This window comes from Panulirus ornatus, chromosome 6 (assembly GCF_036320965.1).
Source record: "Panulirus ornatus isolate Po-2019 chromosome 6, ASM3632096v1, whole genome shotgun sequence".
NCBI classification, from domain to species: Eukaryota; Metazoa; Arthropoda; class Malacostraca; order Decapoda; family Palinuridae; genus Panulirus; species Panulirus ornatus.
In genome coordinates this window covers 8,084,636-8,107,289 of record NC_092229.1, presented here as the reverse complement: position 1 = coordinate 8,107,289, position 22,654 = coordinate 8,084,636, and the positions used below count along the sequence as shown (strand labels likewise).

At 38.1% G+C, this 22,654-nt stretch overlaps 1 protein-coding gene across 5 annotated transcripts in view; it reads left to right on the top strand.

Annotated features, from left to right (window-relative positions):
- Pak (serine/threonine-protein kinase PAK 3-like protein) overlaps nucleotides 1–22,654 on the top strand; it is an 83,375-nt gene that overhangs the window by 41,989 nt on the left and 18,732 nt on the right. For 2 of the 5 annotated variants that reach the window (XM_071662449.1, XM_071662448.1), the window contains exons 4-8: nucleotides 8,134–8,160; nucleotides 10,634–10,793; nucleotides 17,512–17,642; nucleotides 20,229–20,428; nucleotides 22,475–22,618. In XM_071662449.1, the coding sequence (XP_071518550.1) occupies nucleotides 8,134–8,160; nucleotides 10,634–10,793; nucleotides 17,512–17,642; nucleotides 20,229–20,428; nucleotides 22,475–22,618 (662 nt within the window). The remainder of the gene's footprint in view (nucleotides 1–8,133; nucleotides 8,161–10,633; nucleotides 10,794–17,511; nucleotides 17,643–20,228; nucleotides 20,429–22,474; nucleotides 22,619–22,654) is intronic. The other 3 variants (XM_071662450.1, XM_071662452.1, XM_071662451.1) reach the window with 3 other exon arrangements.

Below are 22,654 nucleotides of genomic sequence, written 5' to 3'. Positions count from 1 at the left end.
TTTACCCCAGATGCTTCACATGCCCTAGTCCAGTCCATTGACAGCACGCTGACCCCAGTATACAACATCGTTCAATTCACTCTTATTCCTTGTGTGCCTTTCACCCTCCTGCATGTTCAGGCCCCAATCGCTCGAAATCTTTTTCATTCCATCCTTCCACCTCCAATTTGGTCTCCCACTTCTCGTTCCCTCCACCCCTGACACATATATCCTCTTTGTCAATCTTTCCTCACTCATTCTCTCTATGTGACCAAACCATTTCAATACATCCTCTTCTGCTCTCTCAACTACACAGTTTTTATTACCACACATCCCTCTCACACTTTTATTACTTACTTGATCAAACCACCTCACACCACATATTGTCCTTAAACATCTCATTTCCAACACATCCACCCTCCTCCGCACCTCCCTATCTATAGCCCATGCCTTGCAATCATATAACATTGCTGGAACCACTATTCCTTCAAACATACCCATTTTTGCTCTCCTAGATAACATTCTCACCTTCCACACATTCTTCAACGCTCCCAGAATGTTCACCCCCTCCCCCACCCTGTGACTCACTTCTGCTTCCATGGTACCATCCGCTGCCAAATCCACTCCCAGATATCTAAGACACTTCACTTCCTCCAGTTTTTCTCCGTTCAGACTCACCTCCCAATTTACTTGTCCCTCAACCCTACTGAACCTATTAATAACCTTGCTCTTATTCACAGTTACTCTCAGCTTTCTTCTTTCACACACTTTACCAAACTCAGTCACCAGCTTCTGCAGTTTCTCACCCACCAGCGCTGTATCATCAGCGAACAACAACTGACTCACTTCCCAAGCCCTCTCATCTACAACAGACTGCATACTTGCTCCTCTCTCCAAAACTCTTGCATTCACCTGCCTAACAACCCCATCCATAAACAAATTTAAACAACCATGGAGACATCACGCATCCCTGCTGCAAAATTAATATGAATGTTTATTCCCTTATTAAAGTATGCATCAAGACATACTTGTGGGAATAGTGTTGTGAGAACTTTATGAAATTTACTGTTTGGTGTATATAGTATTATAGAGCAGTCATTTACAAACAGCTGCATGTAAAAGATATTTATTTCCATACTTGTTTGCTGGTTCCCATGTTAGTGAGATAACTCCAGGAACAGATGAAAAAGTCTCTTTGACTCTTGTTTATGCCTCTTTCACTCTTATCCATTCTTAAGCTGTCATGCGTAATTGGTTGCTTCCTGTGTACCAAATTGCTTTAGTTCATGCGATTCCATGCATGTCTTTCACTTTTCTCTTATGTTCAGCCCTGAGCACTCTGAACCTTATTTGCTTCACTCTCCCATCTCTAGTTTGGTCTATCACTTATCCTTGTCCCCTACACTTCTGACACATGTATCCTCTTTGTCAAGCTGTCCTCACTCAATTTCTCCATTTGTCGAAACCATTTCAGCACACCCTGTTCAACTTCCTCAGTTAAACTCATCTTATTATCACACCTCTCTCTGATGGTATTGTTACTTAACCAACCTTCCTCCTCACATCACATATTGCCCTCAAACATTGAATTTTAATTTTTTCGGTACGTTCTTTTCTTTAACCCATGCCTCATATCTGTACAATGCTATTAGAACTACTGTACTTTCAATCATACCCATCTTTGCCCCCCCAGAACGTAATGTCTTTCTACTCATTTCTCATTCTCCCAGGATCTTTATCCCCTCACACACCTATGACTCATCTTAGCTCTAGTTCCATTTGCTGCCATGTTCGCTCTCAGGTGTCTAATACTTCTTCCAAGTTTTTTCACTTGCTAAACCTAATACCTTTCAACTTTCTCATTTCACACACTCCCATACTCAGAATTCAAATACTGTTGTTTCTCCCTCAAATCAGCCACCAGTACCATGTCATAAGCACACAACTAACTCACTGCCCATGCATCAACAGGTTGCATATTTGCACCTTTCTCCAAGATTCTTGCATCTACCTCTCTCACCTTGCCTTCCATAAACAGATTAAACAGCAATGGTGACATCACCTCCTACAGAGCAGACTGACCTTCACTTGCAACCACCCACCCTCCTGTCTACTTCTTTATTACACACCCTTGATAAAAATTTCCCACTACTTATAACAGCTTTTCTCCTACACCATATATTCATAACACCTTCCACATAGCATCTTTCTCCATCATGTTATATGATTTATCCAGGTCCAGTAATGCCACATACAGAGGCTGCTTCTCCTCTGCACTATTAGGTTTCCACTCCATGGGTGGAGTTTGTGCTTACTTTTATCCAAGGACACTCGTTGCAAGCCTCATGTATCTTGAGTCTCCTAACTTTGATGTTTTCATTTACGTCCCTCCTAATTCCTGTACATACAACTCTTTGACTGTCTGACTTCTTTCCCATAAAGTTCTGCCCTCTTCACCCTCTTGTCTGCCTCTGTACACACATCCCCTACTTGATAATAACTCATTGCTTAAAACAGCTTCCCTCCCATATACATTAATAGCACCTTCCACAAAGCAACTCCCTCCATCTTAACATGTTTTCTCTAGGTCCATAAATGCCATATACAAAGGCTGCTTCTCCATTGCAATATTTGCTAACTATAATTTCTGTCATCCTTACCACTCCTAGGGTGGAGTTTATGCCTACTGTTGTACAAGGAAAACCTCTGTACACCTTATGGATCTTGAGTGCCCTAACTTTGATGATATTTGGCTCAGAATATCTTTACCCTCTATTAACTTGCTTTGTGTTGTATTTCATTAACTTCCCTCCCATTTCCTCTATGTACAGTTCTTTGACCATATGACTTCTTTCCCACAACGCTCTGCTCTCCAACGCTCTGCTCTCTTCACAACTGCCTGTTGAGATCCTCCTTGCAGGGGATTTCAGTGTACATCACAAGGCTTGGTTAGGCCCTAACCAGGATGATTCACATGGAGCCAAGGCCTTTTCTATTTCTCTTAATGACCTGTAATAATTTATTGAACACCTTAATTGAGTTCCTGACTGTCACAACCACTTGTAACAAACTTGACCTCTTTGTACCTCTGAACTCTCCCACTATTCAAACACTATTTCTGCCCACTTAGGGTACATCCTTTGGCCACAATCTTATATTTATTAATTCTAATTAGTTATGCCCTGTCATCCATTCCCTCCTTCAAGCTCCAACTTTGGCACTTTGGGAGAGCTAAAAGGTTATCCCTGCACAACTTCATTTCTTGATTTTCCTTGGGATAGCTACTGCTTTAATTGTCAGGATACCTCACGTTGTGCTGAAGGCATAGGAGGGGGTCATCTTGCCTGGGATGAACATTTTGCTGGAACATTAGGTAGAAGTAGTCAGTAAGAATATTAGGAAAGGAGCCTCTAGAAACACTGCACTTTAGTTGCGCTTTGCCAGTAGCCTGTTAAGGGATAGGCAGTAAAGGTGAAGAAGCCACTCTGGAGTTCCTTAGTACTGGAGGCTCTGCAGTGGCCACCCCCTTGAGGAAGTTTCTGGAGGGAATGGGCATCAGAGATGTAGATAGATAGAATGTAGTCCTACTTCCCATATTTTCTCAAATTTTTTCTGTACAATTGGGATTTGATCACTCCTGCTCTGATGAAACTCTTCCCTTTTCATGAAACCCACTTTGCTTTGATTTCTACATGGAATCATTGCGAAGCTGTTCTTTGGAGAACAAAGTGCACTGCCATAAAGTGTGCTTACTTCTACCGACAAATCATTTTTGTCCTTAACCCGAAGCATTTCCCATTTCCAACAGCTTCTGTAATTCAACCTTTCTTCCCCCCTTTTCCAAATGATAAAGTCAAACTCTTTGGTACCTTGTTTTCATCAGACTTAAATTTGGATAATTCAGTTTCTAATCCTTTATCCCTATCTTCTCCCACTGAACTTATACTGTCACCTATTTTCTTCCAGGTACTCTTCCAGCTTCAGGTGGACAAGGCGTATAGGGCAGGTGGAAAACCTCCTTGGGTTCTTCGGGAATGTGCCTCTGAGTTAACACTAATCCTTGCTCACTTATTTTGCCTCTAAAAAACCCATATATTCCCTTTTGCTTGGAAGCATTCCTTGGTATAGCCCATCCCAAAGAAAGGAGACCACACTAACTATTGCACCATTGCACACTAACTATTGCACCATTGCTGTCACATCTGCTGTCTCCAGATTTTTAAGATTCTCATAAATTCTCATTTTTTTCAGACATTTGGAACACCATTCCCATCTTTCAGATCACCAAAATGGATTGCATGGTGTTAGATTTACTGGTGATTATGTATCTGCTGTGACTCACCTCTTGTCCTCCTCTTTAAGGGAATTTGTTGAAACTTTTGTTGTATCCCTTGACATCTCCAAAGCATTTCACAGGGTGTGGCATAAGTCTTTGCTTTGCAAACTCCCTTCCTTTGGTTTTCTTGCTGTTCTGCTTTCTCTAATGCATAGTTTCACCTCAGGCTATTCCATCACAATCATTGTGTTCCTCAGTGTTCTGTCCTGTTGCCTACTCTCTTACTTCTCTTAGTAAATGATCTCTCTTCTTCTTACCCTATTTACTCATATGCTGATGATTCCAGTTTACATACTTCTTCTTCGTACCCTATTCACTCATATGCCGACGAATTCCAGTTTACATACTTCAACTCTCTTTTCTTCCCTTTAATATTTTGTTCTCTTTCTTGTACTGATCATGTTTCATCTTAATTTGAACCTGTGTAGTGTTTCAGATTGGGGCAGCAGTTACCTTGTAAAACTGAATAAAGCTAAAGTGTAGTTATATCTCTTTCTAAGAATAATTTGTTTCCCTTTGTTATATTTCAAAACACCACAATTCAACCCTGTGATAACATAGATATGTCGGGCATAACCACTCTCTCCTGGAGTGGGGCAGCAGTTACCTTGTAAAACTGAATAAAGCTAAAGTGTAGTTTCTCTTATATCTCTAAGAATAATTTGTTTATCTTTGTTATATTCAAAACACCACAATTCAACCGTGTAATAACATAAATATGTCGGGCATAACCACTTTCTCCTGGAAGCCTCACATGATAGCATTGCAAAGTCTGTTTGCCAAAAGCTGGGAGTGTTGCATAGGTGCCGTGCTTATTTTTCTTGTGAGCAATTATTTTGTATTGCAGGGGTTCTATTCGCATAAGTATGGAATACTGCTCAGACATTTTGGGTGGCTTATCCTCCACCTGTGTTAACTAGAGTGAAATCAAAACCCTTCTATCTTATTTATTCTCCAGGCATTATCTCTCTTCATCTTTTCTTCTTCATATGTTGCAGTGGTGCTGCTTTCTCTTTATTCTATGGATATTATTTTGGGCATTGTTTTTGTGAGCTGCCTGCATGTGTTCCTACCCCCAAGGTTTGGACCTGTGGCACATGCTTGGCTGCTGCTTCCAACAGTTTCTGTGTGCAGTCTTGCTACTTGAGGATTGGCTGTTATTATACCTCCTTCCCTCAGACTACTAAGCTATGGAATTTTCTATCTTTTGCCTTTTCCTCTTCATATAACACTGGAGAAGCATTAATTAATTTTTGCTCTTTTCTTTTTACTGTTTTTCTTTGACACGTTCACCCAAGGTGGCCTTGATTGAGGCATGTTTTGCCTGTGCAGTCTATCACTATAAAAAAATCCTGTTTCTTTTTGTATTTATCACACTCAATCTTCAAAGTAAATATCGAGTCCACACAACCTCTACCACTGCTGAAACCACATTAGTCTTCTTAAATCTGATACTATGTGTATAACATCACCTTCTCACCCACTACACAGTGTAAGACCAAAAATTGCATCACTCTTTATGTATGACTGACTGACATGCCTGTTCACTTCAAAGGTACCAAGAGGGCTTACCCCCTCATGCATAAAGGTGTTACACAAGTTGTGAAGATTTTTGCTTTATTTTCAGATAATAAACTGAGTTGTTAATTAAGCTGCATATGCTGGATATTGAGAAAGGTTTGATGATAATAGATAGAAAATTGTAAGTGAGAGATTTAGAATTTTTTAAGATTTAATTTTAGCTTTCCATTAACACTAATATACATGTTAAATTATTTTGTATAAGAATTATATTTTATGCTGGGTACACCTGTACAAGATTTTGCAGCAGCTTTCCAGTTATAGGTTATCTCCATAACTTTTCATGGTGAAGATTGTAGCTGGCTCATAACATTTGCGTTAAACTTTTTGCTAAATTGATTTGTGTAGGTGAAAAAGTTAGTAGGTGCTTGTACTGTCAGACATAAGAAAGTGCCTGAATATAAAAGGTTTTCATAGGGAGTAGAAGAATAGTATTTAATGTTTAGAAAGAAGAATGGTGAATTTAGAAGCAAAATATTGTTCATGAAAAGACTGAGGGAAGCAATAAAAGACAGAAATTAGAAATAGCAATCTCTGTATTAGGATGAGAGAATTAATAGTAGAGTACCAGGTAGGGATGTTGTGTATATGATTAAATAAATGAACCATTAATGGAAGAGGGGCAGCTGCTATAGTTCTACAGTAGTAATGCTTCTCAGGGCTGTGAAGGGGCTTTGATCTGATTTGGAATCATCACCCTAATAATACAAAAGAAGCACTAATTATTGAGTGTATGAGTAGACTTAGGGGGAAAGGTTAACTTTGTTATGATTTCAGAAATACAGGTGGCAGAATATTTTTCAAAAACTGAATTACTGTACTAGTAAATGAAGTGGCTCCACAGTTCACAGTTCTTAGTTTTTTTATTTGATGGTATGTATTGCATATACTTACATTGTATTGTGGAGCATTGAATTTATTCCTTTTTTGCATTATGTTTCAGTGTTAAGTCAGTATCTTCCTTTTGCAATATAGCCCTGCAGTGTTATTATTGGATCCTGGATATGGTGTGCATGAAAATTATTTCTTTTGCAGGCAGCTCTATAAATGGATGCAGTATTACCATTTATTGACATTTCATTAGTAATCCCTATTTATTTTTACTCTGATTTGTTTGGTCATTTGGCGAGTTTTGTAAATTAAATGGAAATTATTAGATAAATGTTTCATACAAATTAGTTATGAATGTTTTTCATGCTGCAGTACATTTTCAGCAGTTTTGTTGCATATTTGGAAAAATGTTTAGCCATGGCAAAATGATAAATGAATTTGTGTTAGTATTTTATGGCATTCTTGTAATCAAATTTTCAGTGCCATTTTCAAAGTTTGTAATTTTGGACTCTGCTAACATATATGAGGAGTAAATCCTCTCAAACCTTTGTAAACATGCATTTGTCTCCACACTTGTTTTTAGTAGTGTCAACAGTCGTCTTGTGACATTCTTCAACCTCAGCATTACAGAATATACATTTTCTTTAATATGGTTATATATGCATTTGCCAATGTCAATATTGATATTAGAATCAGAAAATATTTCTTTTGCAGACTGTCATGAATAAGTTGAGTGTTTTATTTTTTAAGCTACCAATAATTTTCCTCTTTTGATAGCTATCTGTAAGTGATTATGCTGAATGCACAGTCATTATCAAGATAATAAGTGATTTATGATATGGCTAATGGATTGGTTTGCTTGCTGAAAAAGCTACATTTCGTCACAAATAAAGCACAGCCTTCAGTTTTATTTTAGCAAAAAAGGTATCCTTGAGCATGAAAGAAAAAAAATATTGTTTGATTAAAAATGTAATAGAAACCTCTTCCCAAATACACATCACCTGTCAGATAATTTCTAGACCATATGTTTATTTACAAATCTATTGATGTCCACACACTGCAGTAGTGGTCCCCATTACACCCAGAGGCCATTCCTCTACATGGAAAACCAAAGTAAAATAAATAATTTCCCTCAGAGTAAACAAAACATTACAACCCCTTTTAAAGTCAGTTGACTTTTTGAAACCATCCATCTTTTTGCCCCTTGAACAGCCTTATACATGTGTTAATGCCTCACATACTTGTATGACTTGCTCTAGAACGACTTTTGGCCATACAATTAGCAGTCTTCCAAAACCTGTTTATAGATCAGCACCTTTTTTTGTCCTTGAAACATAGTAGTGATATTCAAGTGTAGGTGCATAAGGCTCATTATGCAGATGTGATCCTTTTTTTCTTTCATGCAGCCTACAGGGGACCATAGCAGTTGCCAGGTGCACCTTCCATTTGTTTGCTTGTGTCCTGGCTTGGCCGTTATGTTCAAGGCCTTTTCGTTATGTCTGGATGTTCTGATCAGGGACCATGTCATCATGTATGGCTTCTCTGTTCAGAGGTCAAGTCATTATGTCTGGCCATTGAATTTTTTTGAAACTAACAGGGCTTTCTAAGTGCTTAGCAGCTGAATAACTTCATCAGAAGATAATTAAAGCACAGATATCTGTAATACCATTGGTAGATGTACCTGTATTATGTATCCATTGGGTGCATTCAAGACAGCTGAATTACTGCATATGGGCATTTTGTATACTTTTTGCATACAACCCAGATAGTCATGTCACTTTCTTTCCTATTTAATCAAGTCATATCACTCTCTTTTCTATTTAATCACATCAGATACCCGTATATCTCTACTTGCTTATATGTAACTCATACTCACTTTTATGAATATCATTTCCTCAACATGGTCATCATGATACAAACTCAGGGCTTTTTCAGGGTTTTGGTTTGTGAGGAAACTTTTTTGAAAATTTTAAGCAAAGGTTAATACATGTATTAGGGTAAAAAATTTTCTTATATATTTGTGACAAATTATCACTTAGAGAAAAACATTTTACTAAAATATAAAACTTGTGGAATACATTATTTTAAATTTAGTCATGTTTTATTTCTAAATGCTGCTCTGTACTTTTACAGTATTATTGATTTTGAAATTCTTAGTTACGTATGGTGTTTCTGTTTTACTTCTGCATAATGTATAAAATCAATGAAAAATTTTAAAGAAAGTCTTTGAATTTATTAATGTAAATGTGTGTTAATTGAAATAATGAATCTTTGCATCCCATTTTAGAGACATCAGTGTTATTGAAATGCATTATGGAGCAAGACTTAGCATCATCAGTTGTTTAATCATATACTAATCTCTTCATACTTTTGTATATAGCCTCGAAAACTTTCCATCCCACCCAAAAATGCCAGATTATTGTGAATTAGTTTGAAAACTGAATGTTTTTATAGTTTTGAAGAAAGTAGTTTTGCAGTATATAAGTTTTGTTTATTATGTAGTGTAGTGGGAAAGATAGTGAAAACATTTGGTGGGAAGATTTTCTTTCGGTAAGGGTGATTCCCCATTGGGCCCCATAGAAAAAAGCCCTTGTACATCATGTACTTGATCGCCTACTTTGATGGCAGTTGAATATCCTCATTGATTGCTTCCTCTTCCACCCATGATTGCACCCTTTTCAATTACTAGTCACAAGCAACATGCTTAATAGCTTAATAGGAGAAAGCCCTGTGATATGTTTCAAGAAAAAAATATCTTTCTATGTGCACACCCTGCTTCTTTTACTCCAAAGCATGATTTGCTTTTTTTTATAACTAGTTGTTGATGTACCTTTGGAGGAAAAGTTGATTTTTATTATATATCTCAGAAGAGCAGATTTATTTTTCCATTATTTACTAATCACTGGGGTGAAAGGTTGTTGTATAATTATTAGTGGTAGTAGGCTATACAAGTGTCTATGTTGTGCATACATTATATGTTCTTAGATATTGAGTGCTTACATGCTCACAGGAAGAGGCAAAAGTATGTCTTATCTACCAAAATAATGCCTAGTTTAGATGGTAAATGTATTGACACCAATTGTGCATGTTCTGTCAAAATGTTAAAATTGGAAAAAAGAAAGTAAGTGTAAATACATCAGGTTCGAGATAGTACATTCTTATCAGCTACACTTCCATCAGCTTGCATCAACGTAAAGAGGAGGAAGATGATAATCTAATGTTCAACCTTTAAGATATAAAGGATTTTACATGTACTGAAATTTCTTCTCAATAATAGTTCTAAAATCTTGTTGTGGGTAGGGACTTGTTAGTCAGAACATGGTTATGGTGTCCAATTAGATTATTGATGAGATAGATGGCACAGCATCGTTAAGTAATCTGTAAAGAATTGCATTTGACACAAATTTACTTTTTTTCCAGGATGTAGGATGTGTATGTTTTTTTTGTGTTGAAAGAGTAGTAATAGAACTTGCTGAAAATTCACAATTATGTGTCTGCACTGTGGCTGTTTGTGTCAGTTTTTGAAACCCTTTGTATATTTTAATGTAAATTTGAGGAGTTTTAATTCAGCATTTTGTACTTGATTTGCTTTCTTCATTTTTTTCTTTAAACAAAATATATTATTAAAACTAAGTTATTTTCATTGATTAGCAAATTATTAGAAAATTGGTATACCCTGGTATTACTCAGTAAGATTGAATATTACCCCAGACAGTTGTTTTGAATTACCAAGTTTCTTGAGTGCTTATTGGCTTTAACCAGCAGTGCAGGTTAAATTACTTTCCTTTATATTTCAGTTAGTACTTAGTATCTCAATAAAGAGATGCAGCTTAACATTTTATTTTATTATCTTTATTCCATATAGGACTATTTTTACATATTTATTTTCAAATCTGGTCCTCACAGGGCATGCCAGATTCCTGGACAAAGCTGCTGTCTATGTCAAACATTAGTAAGCAAGAACAGAAGAATAATCCTCAGGCAGTCCTTGATGTCCTTAACTATTATGATGCATCAACCAAAGAACATCAGACTTCAAAGTTCATGACTGTTACAAAGACTGTAGGTAAGAAGATTACTGGTATGGTGTTGCAATATTTTACAAGGTGGAAGGAAAGAAATGATATTCAGATTTGTCATTGGGCAAGTGACACAGTAAGGTAATTTTCTGAGCTGAAGTTTAGAATGAGATATGAGTGCTGGATGACAAGATAAAGTACGCTTGAAGTTGGTGAGGTGAATAAATGAATCCATGTTAGTTTTCTTTTGGTTGCAGTTGAAAGGTGTAGGAATTTTCACTCCTCAGAAATTAACCATGAAAACCATTTTGGACTGAATTATTAGATGTTGTTACGATTGTAACCTTGGGACTATTTTTATATAAAAAATGCATACCAGACAAAGTTCACGAACTGTTTTTAGACGTAAGGTATTGATCTGCAGATTGGAGATAGAGATGTTGTGTGTTTGATTATTAAAGCATACTATATTGATTTTCCTCAATAAAAATGATGGATCTCAGTACCTTGAATAATAAAACATCATATGGATACCATCTATGCTATGAAGTGCACATTAAAATGAATATTTAGGTATACCCATTCAATTAAGTGTTTATGGATAACTCATTATGCTTGCACATCCAATCAAAGACTGTGGAATAGAATGTTGCAAACTTTGGATGTAAAGGCATATGACACAAATTTTATTTTATAGTTATTTGTTGTTTCTCATGTTATTGAGATAGTGCCAGGAACAGACAAAGAATACCCTCATTTGTTCACATCCACTTTCAAGTCTTTTATAATGCACTAAAATCAGAGCTTCCTATTCACAGCCAAACCCCATGGACCTTTTCTTGGTTTCCCTTGGCCACTTCATATATCATTAAATTTCTATGTGCTGTCTGCATTAACCATGGCTTCAATCATTTTATTCCAACTATCCACCATTCTTTATCCTGCAAAAGTACTTCTGTCTTAACAAGTTTCTTTCTCAGTTTTATGTGATGTCCTCTAGTTGTTTTATCCTTACATCTCCTGAAGAACTATTGACTGTCATGTAACACATTTAACTTATCTAACACAAATTACTCACTCATTCTTTATTTTATATCTTCCTTTCATTTAATTAGAATTACTTGCTCAATCTCCTGTTTATTATAACTTCCTTGCCTGTTGCCATTTCCCATCTGGTCCCCACATTTACTTTTCTGTTCACCTTATACTATTTACTTCCCTCTACAACATTTTTGTGTTCACTCTGAAGGTGATTGTTTCCAACTCCCATTTGTTGTGTCATCAAGAAGCCACTGAAGTTCACCTTCCTCAATCCCACTTCCTATTTTAGTGAGAAATTCAGCATGCAGCTTTGATTTTAGACCATATTTCCTGTAGGAGCCTGGTAAGGTGCCATTTTGATTGTTTCATGATAACTGCTATCCATTGTTCCCTTTACAGTCCAATCACCATAACACTGCTGAGCACATTTATTATCTTGCATCCAGACCATCAGTTTTGCTTTCCAGTCAGCATTGCTTTGTTTAAAAAAACCCTTACTCTTGACAGTGCTAAGGATGCCCATTTTCCAAGACAGTTTATGGCCTCAATAATGACAACTTTTGTATTACCTGTGTAATTAAGTCAGATTATAGGATATATAGAGCTCCAGCATCAAGAAAAGTAAGGCAACTGCCACCTCAGCCTCTGTCTTGGATTTCAGTGGATATATGACATGAAATTTAGGCAAATATTCAAGGTAGTGCAGTATGAAATGGTATCTTATTTCTTTCATAATTTGTATATCAGTAAGATCCAGTTGTCCACATCCATTCAGGTTACAGACATTGGGCAAACATCAGAAGCTGCTTTCTATCTGTGCTTTTCTCAGTCCATATCTCACACTCGTTAATATATTGGTGTATAAGAAAACTTGGGATTTTGCTAGTGTTCGGATAAATTTGTCTTTTTTGTATGATCATTTCAGGAAGGATTCTTTGAATTATGTTCATTACATTATCCTTGGTTGCCAATTAGCTGCCCTTGTGTTCGGCAACTTTTTTCTATTCCACGAAGAGGAACAACTATAAGCTTTTTAGAATGTGATATTCCTCTTTAGGCAGTTTAGGCAGTTTTTGTCGAGTCTTTCAAGTCTTAAAACTTCACTAACTTTCTATTAACACACAGCACTCCACAAAGTAGTACATCTTTCTAATTTGCTGTTACCTTCACCCAGTGCTAGACACAAATACTTTCCACGGGAGGCACACTGATAACTGACAGGGGGTTTATGACGATGATCTTTAATTCCTCTCACACGCTGTAGAAAGTCGTTTAACCAGGTGTTACAGGGAGTGTACTCTTTGCCTCCTCTGATCGACAACCATTCTGCACTCCCCTTCCCTGACATATATCTTTGTAGGAAACTTTAAATTTCCTACAAGATGTTGTCCAGCTCTTGAAATGGGCAGTCATTTTCCCCAGTTTAGATCAGCTCATATCACAAACTGGACAACACGATTTACAGTTTATGAACTGCACAGTTACACATGGGACATTCAGTATTTTCTTTGTAATTGTTTGCCATATCCTGAGTTAGTGAGGTAACACCAGGAACAGATGAAGGAAGGCCTCATTTGCTCACGTCCATTTTTTGCATGTTATGTATTGCACCAAAACCACAGTGGCCGAACCACAAGGAGACCCCACAGACCTTTCTATGGTTTCTCCCCAGCTGCTTCATATGACCTGGTTAAGTCTACTTACAAATTGTCATCCAGTGTACACCACATTGCTCCAATTCAATATCCTCTGCTCACCTTTCACCCTTCTTCATGGCCAGGCTCAGCACTCAAAATATTTTTCACTCCATGCTTCTATGTCTAATTTGGTCATTCCCTTCTTGTTCCCTACACTTCCGACACATGTCCTCTTTGCCAGTTTTTCCTCTCTCATTCTCTCCATATGTCCAAACCATTCCAGGACACCCTTCCATACTCTTCTTATTACCACACCTCTCACTAATCTCATTATTACTTACATCCTCAGTACACCACATGTTGACAAATGTTTCATTTCCAACACATCCACTGTCCTCCATACATTCTCATATACAGCCCATGCCTCACATCTATAGGGATATCATTGAGACTACCATACCTTCGAACATACCCATTTTTGCTCTCTTTCTACTTATTTATTATTGCTTGCAGAACCTAAAGACCCCCAACAAACCTGTTTCTGTGCAATTCAAAGCCTAACAACCTTACTTTTATTCATATTTTCTCTCAACTTCTTCCTCACACAATCTTCTAAACTCAGACACCAACTTAAGCAGTTTCTCACTCAAATCTGCCACCAGTGATGTGTCATCAGTAAATGACAACTAACAATTTTTGTAGGTCCCCCTCGTCCCCATGGACTGCATTACCTACCCTTCTCTCCAAGCCCCTTACATTCACCTCCCTCACCACCCCATCCGTAAACAAATTAAACAGCCATGGTGACATAACACACTCCTGAACCACCTCTACATGGAACTATTCACTCTTCTCTCTATATACTTGTGGATACTCCTTATTCTTCTTGATAAAAACTCCTCACTGCTACTAATAGCTTTCCTACCGCACAGTATATTCATAACACCTTCCACAAAACATCCCTTATCATATATTTTCTCCAGATCCATAAACATGACATACAGATTCAAATGTTTCTCTTAGTATTTCTCACAAACATTCTTTTATGCAAAGACCTGATCCACACATTGTCTAGTACTCCTGAAAGCACAATGTTCTGCTCTTGGTGCATTACACTTGACAGCTATCCTCAACCCTGCCCAACAGACCTTTTCATAGTTTACTACAGACGCTTCACATGCTCTGGTTCAGTCCATTGACAGCACTTTGACTCCAGTATAGCATATCATCCCAGTTCACTGTCTCATGCATACCTTTTACCCTCCTGCATTTTTGGGCCCCAATCACTCAAAATGTTTTTCACTCCATCCTTCCATCTCCATTTTGGTCTCTCCAATCTCTTTGTTCCCTCCTCTTCTGACACATATATCCTCTTTGTCAATCTTTCTTCACTGATTCTCTCCATATGTCCAAACCATTTCAGGACACTCTTCTGCTCTCTCAGCCACACTCTCTTTATTACCAAAAATCTTAACCCTTTCATTTCTTACCTGATGAAACCACCTCACACCACATATTGTCCTCAGACATTTCATTTCCAACACATCCACCCTCCTCAGCACAGCCTTATCTATATCCCATGCCATGCATCCATCCCCCACTCCTTTAGGTCTCCCTTTACAACATGCAGGGACTACATGTGTAATATTCTTTGTCCCCTATTCCCTGGAATAAATTTTTTTTTTCATACATATGTGCTGTTTCCCACATTAGCAAGGTAGCATCAAGAACAGAGTACTGAGCCTTAAAGGGAAGATCTGGATTGTCCCTCAACCCAACTGAATCTAATAACCTTGATCTTATACACATTTACTCTCAGCTTTCTTTTTTCACACACTTTACCAAACTCAGTCACCAACTTCTGCAGTTTCTCATCCAAATCAGCCACCAGCGCTGTATCATCAGAGAAAAACAACTGACACACTTTCCAAGCCCTCTCATCCACAACAGACTGCATACTTGCCCCTCTCTCCAAAACTCTTGCATTCACCTCCCTAACAACCCCATCCATAGACAAATTGAACAACCATGGAGACATCACGCACCAATCACTTTCTTCTCCTCCAACTCGTACACATGCCTTACATCCTCGATAAAAACTTTTCACTGCTTCTAGCAACTTACCTCCCACACCATATACTCTTAAAACCTTCCACAGAGCATCTCTATCAACTCTATCATATATCTTCTCCAGATCCATAAATGCTACATGCAAATCCATCTGTTTTTCTAAGTATTTCTCACATACATTCTTCAAAGCAAACACCTGATCCACACATCTTCTACCACTTCTGAAATCACACTGCTCTTTCCCAATCTGATGCTCTGTACATGCCTTCACCTTCTCAATCAATACTCTCTCATATGATTTCCCAGGAATACTCAACAAGCTTCTTCCTCTGTAATTTGAACACTCATCTTTATCCCCTTTGCCTTTGTACAATGGCACTATGCATGCATTCTGCCAATCATCAGGCACTTCATCATGAACCATACATACATTGAATATCCTCACCAACCAGTCAACAATACAGTCACCCCCTTTTTTAATAAATTCCTTAGCAATACCATCCAATCCCACCGCCTTGCCAGCTTTCATCTTCCGCAAAGCTTTCACCACCTCTTCTCTGTTTAGCAAAGCATTCTCCCTGACCCCTCTCACTTTGCTCACCACCTTAACCAAAACACCCTATATCTGCCACTCTATCATCAAACACATTCAACAACGTTTCAAAATACTCACTTAATCTCCCTCTCACTTCTTCACTACTTGTTATTACCTTCCCTATTGCCCCTTTCACCGATGTTCCCATTTGATCTCTAGTTTTACGCACTTTATTTACCTCCTTCCAAAACACCTTTTTCTTCTTCCTAAAATTTAATGATATCTCTCACTCCAACTCTCATTTGCTGTCTTTTTCACCTCTTGCACCTTTCTCTTGACCTCCTGCCTCTTTGTTTTATACATCTCCCATTCATTTGCACTATTTCCCTGCAAAAATCATCCAAATGCCTCTTTCTTCTCTTTCACTAACAATCTTCATCCCACCACTCACTACCCTTTCTAATCTGCCCATCTCTCACCTTTCTATTATATTTATTATACTTTGTCACTGTCTTCCGTATTAGCGAGGTAGCGCAAGGAAACAAACAAAAGAATGGCCCAACCCACCCACATACATATGTATATACATATATGCCCACACACACACATAACATACCTATACATTTCAACGTATACATACACATACATACACAGACATATACATATATACTCATGTACATATTCATACATGCTGCCTTCATCCATCCCCACTGCCAACCCGCCATTCATGAAATGGCACCCCCCCTCCCCCCGTGTGTGTGCGAGGTAGTACAAGGAAAATACAAGGCCACATTCATTCACACTCAGTCTCTTAACTGTCATGTATAATGCACCGAAACCACAGCTCCCTTTCCACATCCAGGCCCCACAAAATTTCCGTGGTTTACCCCAGACGCTTCACATGCCCTGGTTCAATCCATTGACAGCACGTCGACCCCGGTATACCACATCATTCCAATTCACTCTATTCCTTGCACCTCTTTCACCCTCCTGTATGTTCAGGCCCCGATCACTCAGAATCTTTTTCACTCCATCCTTCCACCTCCAATTTGGTCTCCCACTTCTCCTCGTTCCCTCCACCTCTGACAGATACATCTTCTTTGTCAATCTTTCCTCACTCATTCTCTCCATGTGACCAAACCATTTCAATACACCCTCTTCTGCTCTCTCCACTACACTCTTTTTATTACCACACATCTCTCTTACCCTTTCATTACTTACTCTATCAAACTACCTCACACCATATATTTATTTATTTATTTATTATACTTTGTCGCTGTCTCCCACATTAGCGAGGTTGCGCAAGGAAACAGACAAAAGAATGGCCCAACCCACCCACATACACATGTATATACATACATGCCCACACACACACACATATACATACCTATACATTTCAACATATACATACACATACATATATAAACATGTACATATTCATACTTGTAATATATTGTAATATATTCTTGTATTATATTCCAGACCCGTCGCCAAGACCAAGTTTTCAGGGTGGTGTCAACATCACTGGTTATCCAGCAACTCCATCTCCACACAAAATATCAGATGCTTCGTCAGGATCTCCATCTACTCCTGAAACTTGTTCTGAAGTTAGCGTGAGTTTATTTTCTTATTGGCTTATTTCTTCACAATAGATGTTTACTCATGAAAATGTTATGATTCCAAGTAAATATAATGTTGAGAGTTAGTATAGGGATGTATGTTTTGTTTTTTATTTTGAAATTAAAAATGTAAAGGTCCTTAATTTTAGAATGCCAATGGGTACCATTTGTAAATCCTGTAAGTTTGAATTGTTTTTTTAAGGGTATTTAAGTTTAGGTGTCATTGGGGATAAATTACAAGCTTTTGGCTGTTGCATTATCTGCTTATGCATTACAGGGAAGGAGTCATACATTCCTTTCAAGTTTTCCTGTCAAACAATATTATAGGTTTTTAATAATGTCTCCATATACAGTTTCTTGCTGTGCCTATTCCATACTTCCACAACTTTTCAACTGTAAAAGTATTCCTTAAAAAAGTATTTCATCAGATGCAATTTGATTCAGACTTCCATAATTTCCTGTTGTGTTGTGTTGTCTTATCAAGAAAGAATTGTTTTATATTAGAGAAATCCATTTGAAACTCATTATGTAATCATGTCTTCATCCTTCTTTCTTCCAACATTGGGAATTCCATGGATGCTGTCCTTTCCCTGTAGCCTAGTTCTCTTCACCCTCTTCTGCACATCTTCATCCATAGCCCATGCCTTGCATCTGTACAACATTGTTGGGACTACCGTACATTTAAAAATATCCATTTTTGCCCTCCCATATAATGACCTCTCTTACCACACATCCTCAGTGCTCTCAAATCTCTTCTATGTATCTATCTGGAGATGGCCACAGCACAAGGATCTCCACTTATCCCTGTCCTTACATACACCATTCCATGCATTTTTCCACCATTTCTCTCCCTCCACTACTCTTTCGATGTATTTCCCTATGTCACAAGTGGTCCTCCTCTCACAATGACCCCTTTAATCGTACTATCATATACTGTCCTTGTAAACTCCCCATCTTGCATTTTTTCCACATGCCCAAACCATGTCAAAATAATATGTTTCACCCACTCTACCACTCAACAGATCACTCTCTTTGCTTTTTCTGCCATACCAGATCTCCTGTACACTCCCTCATTTCTGTCTTCATTCCAGCTAGTCATACCACACACTCCTCTCAAATAGCTCGTTTCCACGGGCTGGATTCTTGACCTCTGTGACTCATTCCATGTCGAAGTTTCAGCTGCATGGGTTGGGAGGACTATGCTATCCTTTAATCCTTACTTCACTTCCATATTTACACATCTATATGCGTATTCATACATATATTTCTTTTCATTTCATTCTTGTTTGCCATATCCCACATTTGCAAATTAGTGCCAGGAACAGATGAAGAAAGGCCTTATTCACTCACATAAATTCTCTAGCTGTCAAGTGTAATGCACTAAAACCACAGCTTCCATCCACAACCAGGCCCCATAGACCTTTTCATAGTTTCCTCAGGCTGCTTCATATGCCCTGGCACAGTCCATTGACAGCACATTGTTCCCTGTACACCAGATCACTCCAAGTAACCATGTCCCACGAACTTTCACCCCCCCCCCCCCCCCCTTTTGCATGTTCACACCCCAAGCACCCAAAATCTGTCCTGTTCATCTCCAGTTTGGTCTTCCCCATATCTTTGTTGCTTCTACTTCTCATACATATATCCTTTTTGTCAGCCTCTCCTCGTGCATTCTCTCCATATGTCCAAACCATTTCAGCACACCCTCTTCAGCTCTTATCACCCACACTCTTCTTTTTGCCACACCTCTGTCCTACCTTTTTATTAGTTAATCATACCACATCACACTACAAGTTTTTGTCAACATTTCATTTCCTTCACATCCACCTTCCTTTACACATCCTCATCAATAGCCCATCCTAGTGCCAAAAACATTTGTTGGGACTACAATAGTTTCAAACATGCCTATTTTTGCTCTTCCTTATAATGAACTCTCAACACATTTCTTAGTGCTCACATAACATTTACCCCTTAAACCCCCCCCCCATGACTTACGTCCACTTCATAGTTCCCTTCCTTGTCGTATTTGCTCTCAGGTATCTAAAACATTTCACTTCCTACAAAAATTTTTCAGTTAACTCACTCCCCAACTAACCACTCCTTATGGTGACTTTGATTTTAGTTTCATTTGGGGATTCAGTCATTGCCATGTATTAAAGCAGTTTGCCAGCAAGTTAGGTCAAATTTTAGCAGTCTGGAGTAGAAAGGCAGACAGTTTTAGCTTGAAACTCCAGAATGCCTTAACTTGTTCATCCACCCCACAAAGTTCATTGCTGGAGGTCTGTGTTGGCAACAGAACTTTTGACACATACAAACGTAGAGCTTTTTTTGATACATGCAAAAAGTTGTCGTAGATGTATAATCTGTTTAATGACTTTTACTGATGACATCTGGCTAATGAATCTTTAGATGGCATGCACACTGAGTTTATTGGTTATGTATTATTTAGGAACTTTGTCCTTAAGTCAGAAAAAATTTTCATGCCAAAATTGTCTTTTTGAGTTTAAAAGGGTCATTCTAAATCTCAGATTATGTTTGTATATTGAATTTACATATAATAGGTGGCTTTTGAATCACTAGGTTCCTGAAGAGGAGGAAGAAGAGCCCCCACCTCCGCCTGTAGCAACAAGACCAGAACGTACAAAATCAATATACACCAAACCTGTTGAAGATGAAGCAAATGCTAATGGAGCTGCCTTTGATAGCAACCGCAACCCACAAGCTACAAGCACAACCCCAGCACCTACACCAGCACCCACACCACCTACAACAAACACTAGGTCAGGAAAGCATAATTTTTCTGAGTATTATAGTCCCCTCCTATGTTTTGACCAGCTCTTTCACCAACCTTATACTACGCTAGCTGTGAGGTTTGCCCAATATTTCTGGGAGGATGAAATCAAAGACTGAGATTCAAGATGTCTGAGAATATGGGAGTTGTGGATGGATTCAAAGACTTAGGACAAGTTCGATTTTAAAGCAACAGGACGATAGTTAGATGGATTAGAATGTTCACCCTTCTTAAGGATGGGATGTACTGATGCATGCTTCCAAGAAGGAAAAGCTCTGGTATTTAAAGAGAAACAGAACATTGAAATCCCATAAGTAGAGAATCTCAGCTTGGAGATGAGAGGATGCTGGTCTGATGACATGAGTTTAGATAGTGAAAAAAAAAAACTTTATATGAAATTTGTAGAATTAGGGGAGCAGTAAGTAAAACAAAGGAAATGTGTAGTAGCTGTGAGACAGGCTTTGAGCCAGATAACATCAACAGACACCACCTTTAAATTAGAATCGTGAGTAGAGATTATAATTGGATGTAATTGAATATTTAAAGAGAAACATATCATTGAAATCCCATAAGTAGAGAATCTCAGCTTGTAGATGAGTGGATGCAAGTCTGATGACATAAGTTTAGATAGTAAAAAAAACTAATAGAATTTGTAGAATTAGGGGAGCAGTAAGTAAAACAAAGGAAAAATGTGGTAGCTGTGAGACAGGCCTTGAGCCAGATAACATCAACAGGTGTGTTAATATTGCAGTGAGCACAGATACCACCTTTAAATCAGAATCATGAATAGAGATTGTAATTGGATATGAAGAAAGGGTTAGTGAGAACATCAATAGACAATTGGTTCTCAGAGGGAAGTAAGAGGGACAAGACAGATGGTGTTCTACAGAAGAAATTTACAAGACCACAATGTTGGTGTAGTGGATACAAAAAGAGGCAAGTATATCAGAAAGGGAAAGGTGTTGGGAAGGGCTGTTACTACCGCTGTCTTAGAGCCCTCATCGGCAGTAGAGTCAGGCTGAAACACAGAGATTCTTAGTACCCCATAATGCTGGGAACTAGGGCATCATTATTGTATTTAGAAATGATTGTGCAAACAGTAGATGGCAAAGGAACTTGTGTGAAGAAAATAAATTGAAGTTGGAGTAGGTGTATGGTGCTTGTAATGAAAAGATAGGTGGACTAGCCCAGTTGTCCCATTTTGATGAGACAGAAAGTCAGACCACCAATCCTGACATGGAAGGTGTAAAATGGTTCTGGGCACCACATTAATACTCCTTAGTCAGGATGTTAATAATACCCAGGGCTGCTGCTGTGAATAGACTACTGCCCTAATGTTAATCATGTGGATATGTGTTTTTATGTATTTCTCTTGATAGGGAAGGAGTTTATACCTTTGGTGCCCTTCATTCTCTCCTAATGTTAGGTTTTTATCTCTTGAACTTTGTCCACTATCGGATATCTTTTTAAATTGTATGGTGTCCACAGTCACAGTTGCTGAACTCTGTCCACTATGGGATATCTTTTTAAACTGTATGGTGTCCACAATCACAGTTGCATAATTCAGTTTGCTCAATTCATCCACATCCTTCTTTACATCTTTTTGAAAGATTTCTCTGTGCATGCACATGTACATGCTAGCATACACATGTTTTGCCCTCGTGTGTTCTTTGTGTTACTTTTCATCGTGAAAATTTTTCTTGCGTTTCTTCAAATTCATAGTTTAGTATATGCCATAATATGGAAATCAAGAATAGACTGCTTTGAGAAAGGTGATTGTGTTTCCTTACTTTGACATGAGATGAGCAGCTTCTGCCTAGTCCTTTGTTGAAAGATGGTCATGAATGACCCTAATTGAGGGTAGTCTAGTAATTAGTAGGATGCTGTGTCCAGAATTTTGTGGGTAAAGCTGGGTTGACTAAGCTAAGTTCTCACAAGATGATCTTGAATAAGGCAATGTAATGTACTTGAATAAAAGTGTGTTCAGTAATTGTTTCTGAAGACTTTAATGAACCACATAACTCTTTTGTAACAGTGCGAGTACAGCAATAGAGAGGACAGCAGAGAAGCAGAAAAAGAAGAAAATGAGTGATGAAGAAATATTAGAACGACTAAGAAGTATAGTATCTGTTGGAGATCCTAACCGCAAATATACAAAAATGGAAAAAATTGGCCAAGGGTGAGTAACAAATTCTTTTTCTTGGATTACTGATCT